This window comes from Ambystoma mexicanum, chromosome 10 (assembly GCF_040938575.1).
Source record: "Ambystoma mexicanum isolate Mex_15411 chromosome 10, UKY_AmexF1_1, whole genome shotgun sequence".
NCBI classification, from domain to species: Eukaryota; Metazoa; Chordata; class Amphibia; order Caudata; family Ambystomatidae; genus Ambystoma; species Ambystoma mexicanum.
Window position 1 is genome coordinate 1,513,020,763 of NC_090932.1, and position 19,988 is coordinate 1,513,040,750.

The 19,988-nt window shown below is 44.4% G+C and overlaps 1 protein-coding gene across 1 annotated transcript in view; it reads left to right on the forward strand.

The window, feature by feature from the left end:
* The window catches only part of ATP6V0A2 (ATPase H+ transporting V0 subunit a2), a 721,136-nt gene that overhangs the window by 27,191 nt on the left and 673,957 nt on the right, over nt 1-19,988 (forward strand). Inside the window, exon 2 of the mRNA XM_069619692.1 lies at nt 15,956-16,034. Coding sequence (XP_069475793.1) covers nt 15,956-16,034 — 79 coding nt within the window. The remainder of the gene's footprint in view (nt 1-15,955; nt 16,035-19,988) is intronic.

The window sequence follows — 19,988 nt, forward strand, 5'->3', positions numbered from 1 at the left end:
CCCCTCCTGGGCCGTTAACTGTTAACTCAACAACGTGTTAAAAGGTTCCCGCCCCCTGTAGGTGAAATCATTTCTTTTTGTGCCTGCTCTTCTTATATTATCTTTAATTTGTCCCTCAGCTGACGGAGTGCTTGTCTGCTTCACCACCTAAAAGTACTGAAGCACTGAATATCATCCAATCTACCCAAACAACAGCTACCAAGTTGGATGTTTGTATCGGATCTTAATACATTCACATGCACTTAAATTATTCTACCAACCAACATAAAGTGGTTCCATCTCTCAGCCATTGCTGGCAGCCCTGTAGCTCCAGGCTCATTATACTTGAGACAACCTGTGCCAACTTTGACTCATTTTTTTTTCCTCCAACCTTAAGGAGACCTCAGAAGCAAACCTCTGCCTTCTCTCTCCCTCTCCCCTGCTAATCCTGCTTAACTCCCCACTGAATTCAGCACTAAACCTGCATCTGGGCCACTCTCAGCAACCTCTGTCCAGGGCCCAGCCACTCTCCACTTGCACTGCCTCCCTGGCTCCCCCTGCACTGTGGGACTGTCACTGTATCCCTACAGCCCCCTTCCCAGCACTTGCTCTGCACTTACCTCGCACTTGCCACCAGCTGGCCCTTTTTATTTATTATTTATTATTTTTTACGCTACTTACCTTGTAATGCACTTCCCCCCCCACCTCCTCCCCCTGCACTTCCTCCTTTTCCCCTTACCTCTGCGCTTGCGCGATCTGAATGACACCTGGCCTAGTAGGATCGTTTGTCTGTCTTCCCCTTGTTTCCCTCCCTCCCTGCCTCGTCGCGCCTTGAAACACTTGTGTATAGGCGCGTTACAAATACCATATCATATCATATCATATCATCCACCTGCAAAATCTTGGAGAGAAAACTCCTGTAACTTGTCTGTCTGACAAAACTATGCAAGAATGTTATGACAACCAACCCTCCTCCCTTGATGAACGTGCCTTTCACACTCCCTGCTTCATTCCCGAGACACACTTTAATTCTATCCATGAGCTAAGATCATTGCCACATTCAGCCTTGGATTCAGAGGCCCTTAATGAAACGAACGGGTCTCTAAACAATGCTTTCCATAATGTGGATTCAGTAGGGGGAGAACAAAAGAAAAAAAAATGGAAAAAAAATGATGATAAAATAAATTCTACTCTTCTCCCTCCCTCTCTCTCCACTCGCTCAATCAACGCAAATCTGACCAAAGTGATTTGCATGCCCCCCTTTCAATCAGCCAAGAAGGTCACAGTTAATGAACTCGCTGAATCCAGGCTTTCCACTTCCCCAGAACTGTTTCCAACAGACTGTCCAAATGACATCATATCCTCTCCGGACACTGCGATGTCTGATAACTCTGAAGTTCCATCATTTGCCAAACCTACCCCTCGTCCCTCCTTTGGCTTTCCCTCACTTCCTAATTCAGCAATAGAATCATCCCTCACAGCCATAAATACCTTGATATTTACATTGACTAAACTTTTTGAAATACTTGACTCTCGTGCTAGTTCCCAGGATTTAACACTAATTAATAGAATTACCAAAATTGACTGGCTTGCACAAACCCTTCCAGTATTGCTGAAAGCGGATATGAATGCAAATGTTGTATTCCCTCCTGCTGCGAGTGACGTCACACCTGAGGGTCCTGACCCTGAAAATGAGAATCAAATTCCAATCAGTCTCTAGTCCCCTCGAGATATCACCTGTACTCGAGGAAGAAATGTGTGCCGAATCTGAATCAAATTCTATACCTCCTACAGAAACAAAAAATCCATTATATGAGATCTTTAATCATCCTTCTCAAAATAAGAGACGAAAACGCAAAAGACGAAAACCTGTCAACTTTCAAATACTGTATTGGACCCTCCAGCTGAAAATACACAAGCAAAAAAAACAACCAAATTGTCACAAAAAAACCAAATCATCTGCATCAAAAACCAAAACGTTTGTAGCCAACATTACTCTACCTCCTCAGCAAGAACTTTCTTCCGCTGCGCCTTCCATGGCAGATGCGAATGCTGTACCCCTGAAACCTCTCATCCCGGGTCTTGGACTCCCCTTGTCAGGTGTGCCGTCACTTAAAGGTAAGGATTCTGATTCTATAACACCATGTTTAGAGCCTGTACCACGACTAGTGATGCTGAAATACTAAATAATGATCTGCCCAATGATTATCTTATGAATTTATCAGTCTATTCGAATAATGACATCTCTGTTTTGGAAACTGTCTATCAAAGTTTGCACCAAGACAGATCACGACCACCATCCCGAAACCCAACATTTTGCATTATATTAGATCATGACTCAAATCTGTTTACGACTTTGGAGCAAAAGAGACAAAAACTGGCGAAGAGAGCTCCTTTTTCCAAAGATTCTCTGCCAAAAGCTCAAGGTACTAAAGAGAATAACAAATGTAACCCTCTACCTTCTTCAGATAACCTAAATGCTGAAGATTCTCCCAAATGCTGAAGATTCTCCCAATCTATCACCAGTTGGGGATATTCCTATTACTACTGTCCTGACAAAGAAGCCAAACACGAGGATGAGTGGTTACCCAAAGTACTATCAAACGAAACCTTGAAGCTCACTATGATTGATAGAATTTACTCCGATCCCTTCCCGAACAGGGCGACAATATTAACAATATTTCATGCCATCCAGCAGCTGAAACGCATCAAATCAGCGGACATCGATGGTGTTTCTTCCCCTATTCCAGCCCATCAAGATATTGTTGAAATCAAAATACCCTCTCTAATAGTCAAAAACTATGTATGGGACCAAAGACAGTTACTGTTTCAAAAGGGTCTCCTATTGAACCTATACCTGCTCCGATCCCTAATCCTGACCAGCATCAAATGCCTGGATCTAAAAATCAATGTCTGGCCCAGACTCTCCCTAATCCATCGTCTAGCAATTGTAACACAAACCCCACAAAATCTACCCCACCTCAAAAATCTAAATGGGCGTGGGTATCTAGTGCCAGACGCTTTGAAAATGAGAACTTCTAGCCACCCAATGTGCCCCAACATCAGTGCAACCTGATCTCCTGGAACACTTGTGGCTTCTCGCACTTACTCAAGTCCAAATCGTTTTTACTTAATAAATATGACATAGTCATATTACAAGAGGCGTGGATGACCACTACTCCGGTTTGGCCTGACCATCAACTATTATCAATTAGTGCCTCTAAACCAGCTAAGGGCAGACCACCAGCTGGTCTTCTTGTAGCAGTAAGAATTGACGCACAACTATCCATTACCTTGTGGAAGATCCCAGATTCTGGGATCCAGCCAGTCTTAATCGCGACCGCTAATAAAGACCACCCCTTCTTTCCGAAGACTGTAATTATAAATATATACATGAACCCGGCCTCTGTGACCTCCTCCAAATTTGCTGATAACACTGAGTCAATGCTTGATCAGATTCTTTTAAAGACCGATATTGCCAACACAATAATTGCTGGGGGTTTCAATATGAAGTTAATACACCGTTCTGATCACTCAATCAATTTGAGATCAGCAAACTGGTTATCGCTAATGGAAACTAGAAATTTCGCAATGATAAATGGTACCTTCCCTAATGATGTACCTCCAAGACCAACTTCGACTAGAGGAAATTCTCAGTCTACACTAGACTATGTTTTTATCTCTAATAATTCAATTAAATCAATAGCCAACTGTCAAATTATTCCAACCACAGCTAGCGATCATCATTTAGTTGAACTATCTTGGAGACCCCACACCAAACAAAATTTGGAATATTATAAAGGCTCAATCCAAATAAACAATGCGAGGACTCGCATTCAGTGGACTCCTTTTCGCATTAATTATTTACAACAATTTATGCATGTAGACCAAGAGGCAGTTGAAAAAACTCACTATAATGATTTAATCCAAAGCATTATTCAATCGACTACACAATATAACAAACCAAGTTTTGTTCACAAATACAAATGGAACCCTGATATAGCCAAGCTTAGATAAAAATTACGGCGTGACATAAGATCACTACCTTCACACAATAACCAGACTCTAAAGCAAAAAATAAAAACAAATACAGAAATCAAATTAAGCAAATAACAGCGACACAAACAAAATAATGCTGAAACAATGCTAAAAGCACTCCTGTCTAAAAAAGTAGGAGAAATATGGAAAGTAATTAACAGAACCAACCGCCCAAAAATCCACGTTATTAAATAGCATTGATCAGACGACATGGACAAAACACTATGAGAAACTTCTACTTAAATTACTTAAATTTACAGAAGAACTCATTCTCAAGAAACCAGTCAGTTCTGAAACCAAAGGCCTAGAGTTTGATAATCTTGATATAATCATAATAATCAAGAAACTAAATAACTTGCGGGCTCCTGGTCCTGATATGATAACCAATGCAATTTTAAAAGAAAACCCGGAAACCTGGGCTGATGTTTTACACTTCATTTTTTAAAACGTTCTAAGCCAAGATAAATTTCCTCCATCATGGCAGGAAGCAATTATAATTCCGATTTCTTTTTTTTTTTTTTTTAAAGCAGGCGACAGACTTCGCCCTATGAATTACTGCCCAATAGCTCTTTTGGATGTGCTGGGAAAAATCTTTGCAAGACTAGTGGTTAGAGATTTTACAAAATGGCTCCACAAACAGGATCTAATGGACCCTTATCAATCTGGTTTTGTTCCAGGCATTGGTGCTTCTTTAAATGTATTTATCATCTCTCCACTCAAATCACAAGCTATTCATAAGAAACAAACAATGTCTTGCTTTAGTGGATTTTAAACAAGCGTTTGACTCCATTTCTCGTTCCTTGTTATGGAAAAACTTTTAAATGTTTACTGCCCTCCTTACGTTTTTAATCTGATCTTATTTTTTTACTCTAACACAAGCATAAAAATGAAACTTACAACCGCCGGCTTTCTGTCAAACACAATAAGAACAAACACTGGGCTGAAACAGGGCTGTCCATTTGCTTCAATTCTTTTTAACTTTTATATTTCTGATTTTTTTTTTTTTAAGGAATTGATCAAGGTGCAGTCTTTTTCACCCTGCCTAGGATCCCTGACCATCCCTTATTTGTTATATGCAGATGGTATGTTTCTTTTTGACAAAACCCCAATAGGTCTTCAGAGGAAATTAGCTGCATTATCACAATATGCTGAAGTAAACAAACTAGAAATCAACATCAAAAAAACGAACATTTTAATTTTCCATCACTCAGCAAAAAAACAAATACTAAATTTAACTGGTTTATCACGAAATATCCTCTTGAAAAAATAAATCGGTTCAAATATCTTGGAGTTAACATCAACTCAGATGTAGCGGATAAACCATACAAAGAAGAACTTATTAATAGGATGGAACTTATATCAATTCAAGCAAAAGCCCTGCAAAGGAAGTATGGTCTGTTTTCACTGATTCCTGCTCATATGTTTTATTCACAGAAAGCTGTTCCCATAATCAAATATGGCAGTCAGACTAAAATCATGACTAAGCAAGTAAATTGGGACTATCTAGGGGACTATATTGGAAAGCAATACTGCTGGTCTCCCTTAACTGCCCAATAGTCATAATTCGCTATGAACTAGGCTTGTCCTCTCCATCTGTGGTTGTTTCCTGGGCCATGATAGCTTTATACCGAAAGGCACCTCTTGTCACAGATTGTTCTAAAAATGCATTTCCGGCTGTAAAAGACATGATGCAATCTGTAAACAATACTTCAATATCTTCTTGGCTACAACAGTGCAAAAAGTCTCTTTCAGAAGCAGACATTTCTCTCAAAGAACTGCTCGAATTTCCAGATAAAGCGAAACTTAAGCTGCTTAGACACGACTGGATTAACACAAGAGAAAAATGTCTCCACTATTCAGCCTTTAAAGCAGGTCCTTTTATTGAGAAAGCATTGAATGATATTTGGAAATATATCCTTACATTCCCAGATAGATCATATGCAGATATTTTTTTACGCTTTAGGCTAAATTTACTTCCAACTAATATCAAACTTGTACAATATTCTAAAGATCTAACATTAAACGCAACTTGTAGATTTTGCAAAATATCTAAGAATGAAGAATCCACCTTCCATCTAATTTCGGAATGTCCTTCTCTGCTTGAATTAAGGATAAAACATTTTTATAAGTTTTTTAAAAAGAGAGTGTTGTTGACTAAAGAACAATTATGGAATGAGATATTCAATACGTCAAAGGATTCACTAATTATAGCCACTGTTCACTATCTCAATGAACTGAATTTGGGAGAAAAAAAACGATGCACTTACAATTTCTCATAGAAATGAACAATTTGTCTAATCTATGTATTTTGAATTTTGTATCTAATTAATATAACTGTGTTTTTAAGATTGGTCACACTGTTTTAAATGTATAATGTATTATTCTTGTTTTTAATAATGGAGATGTCTGTTTTAAACATATTTGATATGAGATAACATATGTAACCATAGATGTAACCAATTGAAAAAGTTGAATTTTCAACTAAAACAATTTCAATAAAGGAATTTAAAAAAAATATCTGGTACCCATCATCACCCCACGCTTTGCCAGCTTCCCTTGTTTGTGCTCGTTCAGGTGTCTCTCCTTTAATAACGTTATCCACACTTTGTCTCCTTAGATACATGATCACCCTCTGTCGCTTAACATAATTATTCAGACCCTGAATGTTCCATGTCATAAATTTGATGTCTCCCACCATCACCTATTATATTCCCTGGGCTCCGGCGGGGCCACTAACCTGCCTCGGACTGTGGCAGGGATGGTGTGTAGGCTACATGCTCTTATACCAGACTTCCCTCCCTCCCCCTTAAGTAACATCCCAGCTACCCAACAAACAAGAAAACACACTTGAACTGAAACTTTCCAGCCATGTTGCGCACGCTAAGACTTCCCCGCTTCCGCTCCACGAGACCTAGTCAATAGACTCGGCTCCTGGTGCCCGATGGGCAGGCACTATTCATTATCCTGATAAGAAACAGGTCAGAAATAGGTCAGGGGTAGTAGACGGGTCTGCTAGTTGCGTTCCCTCTACTAGGCTTCTGTGACTGTACTGCAGTGCTCCTGCTTCGTGAGTCCACCAAATACGGTGGCATTGATGTGCCCCTGGGGCCTTAAACCCCGGCTGAATGTTTGCGTATGGCCACCATTGTTTGTAATACTTCCCTTATTATTCTAGGATCACCCTATGAGACTTCTGTGCTCCTTCCGACTCATGTCTTGGTTCAAAGTCAATGATCTGCGGATTCCAGGATCTGCATGCTATCCATCCAATCTTGTGCTTGAGCTGGTGTTATTGCTGCCGCTTTCTATGTAGAGTTTACCAGGATAAGCATTGCATACTTCATGCTTAGTTTTCAAAGTCTTTTCTTCACAGCCAGAAACTGTTTTGTTTTTCTCTACTGCTGGACAGCCACATAGCTACATCAGACTTTAGTTGACAGACTGTGGAATTACAACTCAGGAGCCCAGGGATGCTGCAGAAATTATAATTTATTCTTCAAAGAAAGTCAACAAAAGAAATGTCCTTATAAATCCTTGACTGTTCCTTCACTGTCAGGGTTCCCTTCTTGTGAAGTAGAAAGTTGTTTTTCTTAGCTTTCTGCTATTCCTTGGTGTCCTAATAGGCCCACCATTCATTCCTTCTCCTTGCGTCTTTCTGACATTCTGTAATGAGAACCACAGAGCGGGTGAGTTTGCAGGCTTTTGTTTCCCTTGCCTGACTCACTTCCCCACCAATCAGATCTGGCTCGGTCTGGCAGGCCTTCCATTGGTTGCCCTTGCCATGTCCCTCCTCCTTTAAAGGCTGCCATCCCTACCCATACTCCTAATTGTCCCTGGTAGTTTGGTGTGGCGTGTCCAAAGCCTGTCACGCCAGGATCTCATTGACTTTGTTGCAGTACCCCATAAGGGGGATTCCTGGTCCCGGGTCTCCTCACTTCAGTGCGGCGTCCCACTCCGTTCGTGGAGACAGACTCGCGGCGCCGACAGCGCCCCCTCTCAATAAGGTCCCGCCTAGGAGACGAGATGCACTCGCCGCTCTGGCTACGCCGCCCATCCACAGCATCTCGCCCTTGTGACGGGATGCGAGTACAGCCGTCTGCACTGGCGTCTCCGCAAGGTAAGAGTGGTTTGTTGTGGCAGTTCTGTTTCTGTATGCCGTGACGGCTCTTCCTACTGTGTACAATGGCCCCTCCATGTCCAGCACCGTCCCTCCATTGGTATGTGGTGTTTGGGTACCCAGCTGTTTTAAGGTAACTCCGTCTTGCGACCCCCCTTCCTGGTTCCCCTTACATGTCTCCACATCACACAGACTTGGTCTTCTACTACTCCTACACTATTCTCTGCCTCTGTGAGCCGCAGTTCAGTCTTTTCCAGCTTTACCTTGATGGATCTGATTTTGCCAGTGATGTCATCGAGCTTGTTGTGGACAGCAGAAAAATCCTCTTGCATACAGGCCATCATACGTTGTAACTCGGTCGGTTCAGACGGACCAGAAGTTTCACTTGCCCAGCACATCGTCCCCGGAGGGGTGTAGCTTTGGCAAACATTTTAATGGAGCTCTGCTTCCCTTCAGCTCCCTTAGTCATTGCAATCTCAAGCATGTTGCAGCAACGCCTGTAATGGATGGGCACAACTACACACTTCCAGCAGCACCAAGAAGTGACAATCCGCCAGGGAAGAGCTGACCACACAGACACTAAGGGAAGGCAGAGAGAGGCAGGAGGCCAGCAGTGTTACAGCAGGGCACAGCACCCCCGTGCACAGGCTGTTAGTTCAGGACAATCTGGAGCACCAGTGGGCGAGGTCCCCCACTCTACCACAACAATCACAGGGCCACCATAAGGCAGTTGAAGGCACACAGCACCCAGCGCAGGCAGATAGGTGCGGACAAGGGCATCTCGCATTCCAATGCAGTTACACTTCATCAGCATAGAGTGCAAAGCGTATAGGAGTCGGCAGGCTAGAGAATTCTGGACAACCCAGTATATGATGGAGATGGATAAAAGCAGTTCCCAGTAATTCCATAAAAGAGCAGTGGAGCAGGCAACAGTCTGGCTACCAGATATTCCAGTCCAGTCCAAAGAGAATCAAAGGAGGAAGGGAGAGGAGCAGCACTCTAAATGGTAACTGCAGCTTCCAGGGTCAAGTGCACAGTCTGCCTTGCTTGTGGATGTGGAGGGCCCCAGGCAGCAGCCCTTATGCTCCCCTCTTCATTCCAGCGCCCCACATAGCCGGCAGCAAGCACAGCGAGCACTTGGGTGTAATCCAAACAAATAAAGCACGAGCAGGAGCGCACTTCCAGGACACGCGGCTCACATCGCATAATAGCACACAAGGCTTCCGACTTGCCGGTCCACCAATTCACCCCAGTATTGGGTCGTTCAAAAAAGAGCCACAGGGCACTCGCGGTAGAAGACCACAGCAATGATCCCCGTCCACACCTTGCGACCCAAAGCAAGGCGCATGGGGCTACGTGCCTGTTGCTGGTACAGCCCGGCGGCTCCAACTGGGCTGGAGAAGCCGATTCACGGGGTTCAGCACGCCTTCGCCGCCATTTCCTCTGCAGTCCTGCACCACCGAGGGTCAGGGAGACCAATACAAAAGTCACAGTCGGGGATATCTGCTCCCCGTCGGTATGTTGCATGGAAATTCTGCAAAAATGTGCACCGGGTGCCAATCAGGAGTACTGAGTCAGCCGGTGATAGCTCTGGGTCGTGGGAGTGTGAACACTATGCTGCCATCTTACTCATGTGCCGACTTTCTGAACATTTTGAACTGTTGGTCAAGTCCAAGCGAGAGACTTACTGCAGTCAGAGGAACTTTTTTGTTGCAAGACAGGATTTCCCTTTTTCTTTTGGACTGTTCATTGAAATCCTGATTGAATCTAGGGACGTGGAACTCACCCAAGTTACAAGGAGGAACAGTTACCAAGTCTTGAATATAACTCTTATTTTTGTTGTATCTGAGATGCCATATGTTACCTTGTTGAGTTTGCTGTATGGACAAGTGTGAGGGAGAGAATCCTTTTGACCGAGGGAGGACAGGACAAATGATCTTGATGGGCCTAGTACATTCAAGGTCGTGCAAGTGCACAGACAAGAAGTGCGAGGGAGGAGGACAAGTGCACCCAGTCCAACAGGGGCCTGGGTTAAGTGCAGGGAGGTTGCCCCTCTCATGAAACGTAATCCAAGTGCAGTAGTGCCAAGCAGAGTGAAAAGGCCTGGAGGCAAGTGCAGGACTGGCAGGGGGAGCCTGGGACCTGTGAGGCTCTGGAGGGTGCACTGGGTGACCAGTCAGCAAAGCTGAGCAAGATGGGGGAGGGGCAGAGAGGGAGGGAAGGGAGGGAGGGAAGGGAGGGAGGGAAGGAGGGAGGAAGGAAGGAAGGGAGGTAGGAAATGGAGGCTGTCCCAGAGGGAGGCTCCTGCAGATAAGGATCTACCCCCAAATCTCTGTTTGCAAAAGCGGCTAACCCGCAGGAAGTTGGAGGCCGAGCGGAGGGCTCTAGAAGGAGAGTATTTAGGAAGAGAGCATTGTAGATAGTGCAGGCCCCAGCCCCAGAAAGCCTTGTGGACTATCCAGAGGGACTTGAACTTGATCCTTGCAGCCAATGGAGGGATATCAGCGCTGCAGAGATGCAGTCCCTGGACTTGTTTCCAAGGATAAGTCTTTCGGTTCTGTACTGGGTAAGTTGATGAGGTTGGAGAGTACAAATAGGAAGATTGATGAAGAGGCTGTTGCAGTAGTCCGATCTGGAGAGAACCAGGGTCAGTGAGAGGGTTTGTATACCTCAGAGGAGATGCAGCTGGTAGTGGAACTTTTGGGAGGTGTCAGAGATGTGCGAGGAGAAGGAGAGAGTAGAGTCGAAGATGACCCCCAGATTTTTTGCCTCACTAGTGGGTGAGGGCCCAGGACCAAGGGAAGTCCGTTGGAGTGAAAGTGGGAATGAGGACTATCTCTGTTTTACTGACATTAAGACCGAGATCATTAGCATCACACCAGGACTGAATTGCTGACAGACGTTCAGGAATGAGCGATGAGGAGGAAGAGGCCGAGGGTAGCCTGAAAGAGAGCTGTGTGCCATCCGCATAACACCGAAAGTTGGAGGTGAAGGTAGAGATCTTGTGGGTCAGAGGGGCCAAGTAGACATTGAAAAACTAGGGGGATAGATCAGATCCCTGGGAAACACCACAAGTAGAGAGAGTGATAGCGGAGAGAAAGGACCCAAGTTCCACCTGGGAAGGACGGTCCGAGAGAAAGGACGCTAGCCATGCCAGGGCCTGATCTGTGATGGCCAGGGTATCTTGGAGACGGGAGATCAGGATGTTGTGGTTTACTGTATCGCAAGCAGAGGAGAGGTGAAGAAGAATGAAACAGAAGGAGAGTTAGAGTCAAGGTTTGAGAGCAGGTCTTCACGGGTGTTCAGAAGAGCGGTTTCTGTGCCTCTGGATGCTCTAAAGCCAGACTGATGGTCATGGAGACAACCAACGGATTTTGTGTCGAGGGTAAGCTGAGAGATACTGACCCAAGAGTTTTCACAGGAAAGGAGTGATAGAGATTGGGCAATAGTTTGCCGGAATAGAAGGGTCAGCAGAGGGTTTTTTGAGCAGAGGGTGCACAAGAGAATGCTTGAGGGAAGTGGCGAAAACTCCAGTGGCGAAGGAGCGGTTGCAGAGGTCTGACGAGGCTGGAGCTAGAGTCAATGTTGTCCTTGGTGGTTTTGGAGGGGCATGGGTCCACCTGTTTGGAAGAGCTTTCCATAGACCAGACTTGTCTAGAAACCTCCTCAGTTGTGACAGGGAAAGAGGGAGGAGAGAAGAGGGGGAGTGGTAGGGGCACCAGAGGCGGGGGGCCCAAGAGATGATGGTGCATGAGTGGATGCGGAGGAGAGAGAGGACAGGATGTGCTGTTTTTTGGCGGTGAAGTGTGCAGCCAGGGCACCGCAAAGAGCATGGGTGGGTGCAATAGAGGATGAGGCTGCAATAGGTTTTTGAAAAGTTCAACCGTGTTGTTGGATGCCACGGAGATGCAGGCTTGGATATGAACTCTCTTTCTTGGACCGGATGCAGAGTCTATATTGCCTTTGCAGAAGGCGGCAGGCCAGCTTGTCAGAGGGTGCGGCTGAGGATCCCCATTTCAGTTCGGCTACCCTGCATTTGCATTTAAGGTCGGCCAAGTCAGAGTTGTACCAAGAGTTGCACTTTTTAGCAGGCTTCCGTTGGACCCTCATGCCCGGGGCAAGGATGTAATAAATGTTGGAGATGGAAAGGTGAAAGTTGGAGAGGGCTGTGTCTGGGTCGGAGTCGGCCGCAAGAGTAGGAGGAGGAGAGTATATTGAGGCAAAGGCAGCCACTGACACTTTTTTCATGGTTCGGGTGACCTTAAAGGTGGGAGGAAGTGCAGGCTGTGCCAACAATGCTAGAGGAGAAGGAAGCTTCAAGTGAGAGACAGTGTTCAGTCCAATAGAGTGAGGTAGTGAGAGCGACAGAGAGAGGGATGTCTGTGGAGATGAAGGCATCCAAGGTGTGGCCAGCAATGTCTGTCGGACCAGAAGGTAGAATGGAGTGTAAGATGTGCAGCGGGGTTCACCCGAATCACAGTCCAGAGTTTTAATAGAGAATTTGCAGGAACGACATCCAAAAAGGGGATTGCCCAGTTCTATTATGGAACACCAACCATACTTTAAAAAAATGTTGTTTCTTCCTTTCCTTGTTATTTTATGTTCTTGAGGCCCCAGATCCCATTACAATATTTCACTGTTCCTAGAGTTTTTCCTCTTTGGACAGTGAGGGCATTCAGGGCGTTTAATAACTTGAATCTCCTATATGGGTGTAATAAGGCTCTATTGCATTGAACATTGCTTGTAAGAGTCTTCACTCTGTGATGTGTTTAGGAAGAATCCAAATCAAATATTATACCTTGATAGTCTAAGTTTCTGACTTCTGGTATGGCTCTTCCGTCGATATTCACACCTATATTATGACTGATTGATGTTTGATATAGGTTTCTTTGTTGCCATATTCAACCAATAATTATAAAGCAATGAAAGACCAGGCGAATAAGGCAGCTTTGTCTGCGTATAATAGTAACTGGAACAACCGACTCTTGTTCTTGGGGACATCTGTTGAACTAGCCCCATATTTTACAGGTGCCCTTCAAATATTCTGTGGTTTCGCCCCTTTGCCAAATCTAGCTGAATCCTGGACTCTAAATCTGTATAATCATACTCGCCAATGCAACATCCCCACAACGTCTTCAGGCAATCCCGTAACATAGACCTAAAAAATCGATTCAGTTGAAGGAAATGCATAGGTCCATAAAGGGCAGACCCAAGACACCCCCCTTGACCTGCGTGTATTTCTCTTTCTGCAAGTGAAAAATACATGCAGTTTTCTGACTAAACTGATATGCAACTAAATTGCAACGCATACGGATAACTAGGAAATGGGCGTTCTTTTGTTACGGCCATCCTACTGGAACACCATCCTGGTTGCAATCGGGACTGCTCCAACAATCTTGCAGTTCAGGAAGTCACTCAAGACACTGCTCTTCATGGAATACTCAGGGGGTTATTTAAGACCTGCTACTCATAGGTACTCCACCCTGGTAGTGTGGGAGCTATCCAAGCAAATAAAGCCTGCAACCTCCCCATCCAATGCCATATTAGCCCCCAAATGACATTTACAGAATTGCTTCATACTAATTAAACTCAAATAAAAATACACAAATGGAGGTTAAGACTTTGTTTCACAGTCATGAGTTGTCCTTTATACAACCAGCTTGACTATCAACTAAGATGTTCTTGGGATCTGTGAGGTTGGCATCATGGAAGGAGACACAGACAACGTATTGAATGTATAACAAACGGTTTCTATTAAAGTAAATGTCAGGATGGCGTAAGGCCTAATTTGTCCTATGCTAAAGTGTTATTTCCTTACCTAAAGAAACTAGGGAAAGTCTGTGTCAGAAAGTTTAACTGACAGGCCTGTGTCCAAAACCTATGCTTGCCCTCACAACTAAAACGAAACAATGTGTAGGGATGTCAACCATAAACTAAACAGTGTTCCAAAAGTAAAGTTCTAGGCTATTTCCAGCATGCGCATACTCTTTAGATTCTTTTCCCCAAATATCAAGTTCATTACAATGTTCAATTCACCTTCTTTTGGAATAATGTTCCACACTTTTGTAAAGGTCAGGATACCCTTCCCCAAGCTCAATATCAAAATGTGACACAAAGAAGTATCTTGCAGCTTTGTTCTTTAGACTGTGTTTCAACAATGATTTACAGTTTAGGGTTCCTTTTCCCAAATCTGGTATGCACCAATGGTAGTTTTCCTTTTTACACAACAGCAAACATCCTTGTTGACATATATGGGTACTCTGGTCTTGGCGCAGTTGTTGAACACAGTCCACCCATTACAGGTCACACAACCAGGAACTTCCAGTTCTCCTTCAGTACTTCAATATTCAGCCAAACAAGTGGTTTCTCAAATGCAGCTCCACAACTTTAATATAAAATTGGTGTCTCAACCTTGACTCCAACTTTGCACTCTGAGTCCTTCATTCAATGTGGTTTCCCATTTGCTTTCAGTTCATTGTTTAATATTTAGCAAGTTTATTTGCATTCAATTTGATGTTCAATGTTTTACTGTTTCATGTAACTCAATGTTCAAAATAAATAGTCTTTGCCTTATTATTAAGGTTTGCTTATTTCATTCAATTCGGTATTCAGTAAGTGTACCTTTGCTTGTTTCATTCAATTCAATATTCAATAAATGTAACTTTGCTTGTTTTCGGGGGCTGCTACTCTATTCACAATCCCTTGGAGCGCTCGGGTGGTTCTAGTGGCCCGACACTTACTCGGACCTGGCAGCGCCTCTTGGCTGTTTCTTCTCAAGTGGAAAAGCCTGTTCACCGGGCGCTTCGTTCAGCACACGCCGGCTCAGGTGCGCAGCTCCACCACCGCTCCACGGCAACACCTACTGCCTGCCTTCCCTTTCCAAGGGATCTCCGTCCTGCATAGTCCCACCAGCAGGACTTCCGCACAACTTCTTCCACTGTGTCTTCCTATTCCCCTGCCTCTTTCGTTTGCCTCTGCATTCCACCTCTTATACACCTGTGGCCCTTTAATGAGCTGCGGGTGTATTCCATTAATGATTGCTGCCTGGCTCTGATTACAAGGACATGCCTGACCTACATGCATCTTCTTTGCCCAGTACCAACATGGTGAGAATAAGTGGTGTCTATTACTGTCAGTTGTTTCTTCTTCATCTCAGTACTGTTAGGTACACCAAGAGGGGAATAAAGGGGAACTGCCTTATAATGACCCATAAAGGTTGGGGAGGGTTAGGCTGGTTGTCACGACAATAAGGGGGATACCTTGTTTTGTCCCAAGGTACCTCCTTCGCAATCCTTCTTCCCCTCCTTCCAGTGCGTCTGGGTTGATAATATCTCCTGTTTTTTACGTGGACAAGTGAACATGGGGAACATTATCCCATAACCACCTCTGGGATAGAGGTTCTTTCCTGTAAAAAGAACGTGGAAAACCTGCTCTGAACGAAGTGCATCCCATTTCCAATTCCCCAAGGACCCTCCACCCAGGTGCACCTCCCTCGCTCGTTTACCCCCAGGGTTGGGATCCAAAAGTGATGGCCCTTCCCTGGCCACACGCGTAGACGATCCAAGGGGAGTAGATGTGAGGACGCTCTCGGGGTTCTCACAGATCACACCAGGTTTCAAGAGGTTTTAGTTTTGACAGGGATTATTTGAAACTGAGAGAGTAGATTATGTGGGCAAGCAAATGAAAGACAAAATAATTCTTCTGGTTACGTTTCCAATTCAGTATTTCGTTCGACCAGCACTTTTCTGGTGAGACTGTAGCTTTGTGGTATTGTGTGTACTAAGTAGTAAATAAATCCCTTTAATTTGATTCCTTCCATAGTTAAATCCACACGTGAACACTTTTCAGAGAAAATTTGTGGGTGAAGTGAAGAAATGTGAAGAGTTGGAAAGAATACTAGGTAAGCTTGTTTGTAAAAATGTAACCTGAGTTTTGACAGCATTCTTGTTTGTCTAGGTCTGTGATCCACAAGCTGAGGTGGTCCAGTTTGAGGGCATTGTACCTATGTTTTGAGTGAAAGCAAATAACATTGGTGTGATTTAGTAAACATTGCTGGTGCTAAGAAAATTCCTTTGTAATACTTTGTTTAAAGAACCTCAAGACAATGACTTATTTTCAAGTATTTATTAGAAAAGAAAACAATATGAAAAATCGATTGGGGTTCCCAAACTAGGCGTTGTCCCTGCAGCTTGCCTCAACCTTCATGTGGGCTTCCACCGCCCTAGTCTAGGATCCTTTATTTCTCTCAATGTTTCCCCAATCTCCGTAACTACTGCCAGGTAGCCCCTGCTGTCTGGATCCCTAAAAGGGAGTATAAAGTCTGTGGCCTTAATTAGCTCTCTCCCTCCTGGACCTAGTAAGGGATCAAAAAGGGTTTGCCTGGTTCTCTTTCTTTCGTTTCAATGATTGACCCCACAATTTCTCCTCACTCATCTGTCTCCTCTCTTATCTCACACCCCTCTACCTACTTCTTACTCTGTCTCTCACTCTCTCCACACTCCTTCTGATCCTGCTGACCTATTTCTCCTATCTCGACCCTCTAACTGGTCTCTCTGCGTCCTGTTATTTTCTCTCTCTCTCGCTCTCTCTCTCTCTCACTCTCTCTTTATACTCCCGTTCCATCCTTCCTCCAGTCAATCTCTCTCTACCTCCAACCAAACACCTTTCACTGTACTCTGTCTCCTCTGGCTTTTTATTGCACAGCCTTTCCTGTTCTGGAATTCTTCCCAGCTCCCATTTGCCCTCTACATCACGTGATCTCCTTGGCCAATGTCTAGTAAAGAAAAAACTTTCACAAGGAACTTTTTGACGATATCCGATTACCTCCGCCACCAAGGTCTCATTCTAATAGAAGATGTGTCGCAATGGTGTGTTAATCACACGGAGACGTAGAGTTCCTCTACTCCGTTAAAAATAAAGTGAACAAATTGTGTTTCTTTCACACCACTTGTTGCGCCACAACGTTATTGGTAACATAGAGTTCACACATTTTAGTCAATTAGTCCAATGACTGATTATGCAGTGATCTGAATTTTTTTATTTCTTGGCCCTATATGATAACACGTGTTTCAGCTACTTTCTGTGCCTTTCTCAAATCGGGGCATATCCTTGCTTGGTGTCCATATTAATTCAGCTGTGGTTCACACAAGATCAAAGTCATGGGTTAAATCCCCCCTCTAAAGTTAGTTTCTCCTCCGTCGTGATCACTGCATTATCAGTCATTGGACTCATTGACTAAAATTTGTGAATTCTATTGTTACCAATATATTTGTGACTCAACAAGTGGTGTGAAAGAAACACAATTTGTTCACAATCTCTAGTAAAGCTACCCCCGTAGGGGCCGGTACTTTAAGAACACTTCTAGCACTGTGCCCTTTTCCATTTCTGTTCTTGTTCTAGCAGCCATGTGCCACGGTTGCATGTTTTCCCTGTGATGCGCTTCACGTGTTGGTGAGTCTTTTTTCTAATCAAAGTTGCAGAGGATTTCTAGTACACCCTTGCTCCCCTGTGGTCCCTTTCTATTCCCACTGAGTCCGTTTTCTGTTACCCCACTATTCCCCTGGAGTCTGTTTAGGGTTGGAGTGTCAGGTGTTTGGTGCCTCATTTCTCCCCAAGAGGGAAAATCCCAGTCCAGTCCATTTCGTTTCTGCTCATGGTGCCATTCCTGGTGCTCCGGTACTTGCTTTCCCGGTTAATCTCAGATGCATTCAGGTACTGGTATTTGTGGCCTTCTTCTACTTTGACTCGTTCCTCTGACCCACAATGTCTGTCAGGGATTTCAGGGCTTACGGATTCACAGGATCTCGTGTTTTCAGATAGGTATTGCGACAGGGAGAGTGGTACCAATAGCACTGCATATACAAAGGCACTCTGCGCAGCCATGGACTGGGGTCCCTCTCAACGCCCCCGTGCTTACGAAGGGTACAAAATTGATGGGAGCTTTTTAGCTCTTACTTCCAGCGCAGTAGAGCCTGGTTAGCATGACACCAACAGCTATCCGGAGCTACGTTGGGTTCCGCAGGTCAATTTGGTGTCATGCAAATATTACAATGTGAAATCAACTTTGTGTTTTAGGAAATTCATATGAAGAAGCATTCAAAATATCTAGAAGACAGTTAAAGCAAAATGGACTGTATATGATGAACAAAACTCAAACGTTTTCTTCTCATGTGGAAGTTGGAGTTGAAGCATGCTATGTACTGGCTCCCCAGAGGTAGCTAGCTCCTGCTTGCTTGCCGATGCCAGATATCCAGGAGCTGGTTTTAGCTGTTACTCATGAAATCTTGATTTTAACCCTGGCCCTGATAACCCCAGGTTGAGAGGGTTCTGTGTGTCCCTGTTACATCTGGTAAATGGTAAGCTCAAAAGAATGTCTTTTCCCACAACACACCCTTTATTTTTTATAAATGGAGGGGTTCTAAAAGATGCTTTCACCCATCCCCCCACACACACTGGCATGAAAAGACCCTCTAGTTGGTTTACTTTATCACAACGCACCATTATCATTTCCTTCTGCACTGCTGACATTTTGGGACTTGAGTCAGTAAGAGCCGTTTGGGGGAAGATTTATTTTTTTTGCCTATTGACCTGAATTAAGTAAAGTAAAATTTACACTCGAGAAAGTTGCAAAATAAATTGTAACATATCAATATTTTGGCTTGAAAAACTGGACTTCTTCCAAAATAAGGACAGTTTGTCGGTCTGTGTGCAGCGATGTGTGCTTGCGGAAATACAATGATGCATGTCTGTGAGCATCCTAGCATAGTACTGTGAGGGTTTATTGTGTGCACACATGCTCTTCATAGATATGTGGAGGGAGGGGAAGCTTGTTCTCGAAGCATGTGCCCTACGTGCAGTTCATGGTTTGTGTCCGTGGTATTCTGAGGCAGTATAGGCCTCCGGTGCGCAATGGAAGTGCCACCAGCGTCGGGCCGCTTAAAGGAAACGCACCACACTCCTACTTTTCCATATACTTGAAAAGAACACACCAAAATTTTTAACAGCCCAAACAATTGTCCCCTGATTAGGACCCATTAACATAAAAGTGGTCCTCATCATGTATTCACTATATATGTCTTGCAACCAACCCGGTGGGTGGCCTCCTTGACTCCCTTTTGAGGAAATCTTCTTCCTTTGGACGAGTCAGGGCTTGGATCTGCCATCTCCTCGGGCATCCTTGGTACGTTGGGGTGTCCATCATCATCACTCCCTGAAAGTCCCAAATCATCGTCGTCCATCCTCTCTGCATCAAAAGGGTGTGGTGGAGCCTCCGCTGGAATGGGACCTTCCACCCACACTTAAGGAAACAAGAGTTCCTGGTCACTGTCTGTTGGCCATTGGAAGCCGTGACCATTGACACTCTCACATCTATGACTTCCAGTGGTCGAGGCTCATGTGGTAGAGACAGCTTTCCTTTGAGGTATCGGCACCTCAGCAGGACTGTGTCCCTCAAGTCATAGTCCTTCAAACCTCTTCGGACATTCTCATGCTCATTCCTCGCCCTCCGATCTTCTGCCGTTGCTTGATCTGTCGCTCCTGGGATCCTTTACTCTGGGTCAGGTATAATCCCCCAATGACATCTATTGAAAAACCCATCTGCCTGGGGTATTCGCATTGAGCAATGCGGGGTAGCGCGGTACTCATGCAGGAATTTACATAGTGCTCTCCTGAGGCATGATCCTTGGCCATGGGCAATCCTAAACAGCTTGTTCAACATTCTCATGAACCTCTTAGCTTCTCTGTTTGCTCTTGGTCACCCCAGTGTTATCTGCCTACGGTGTATTTCACATTCCCGCATGAACGCGGCAAAACTATGAACTCAGTAAAACTCTCACTCTGGAACAGTTGCCCATTG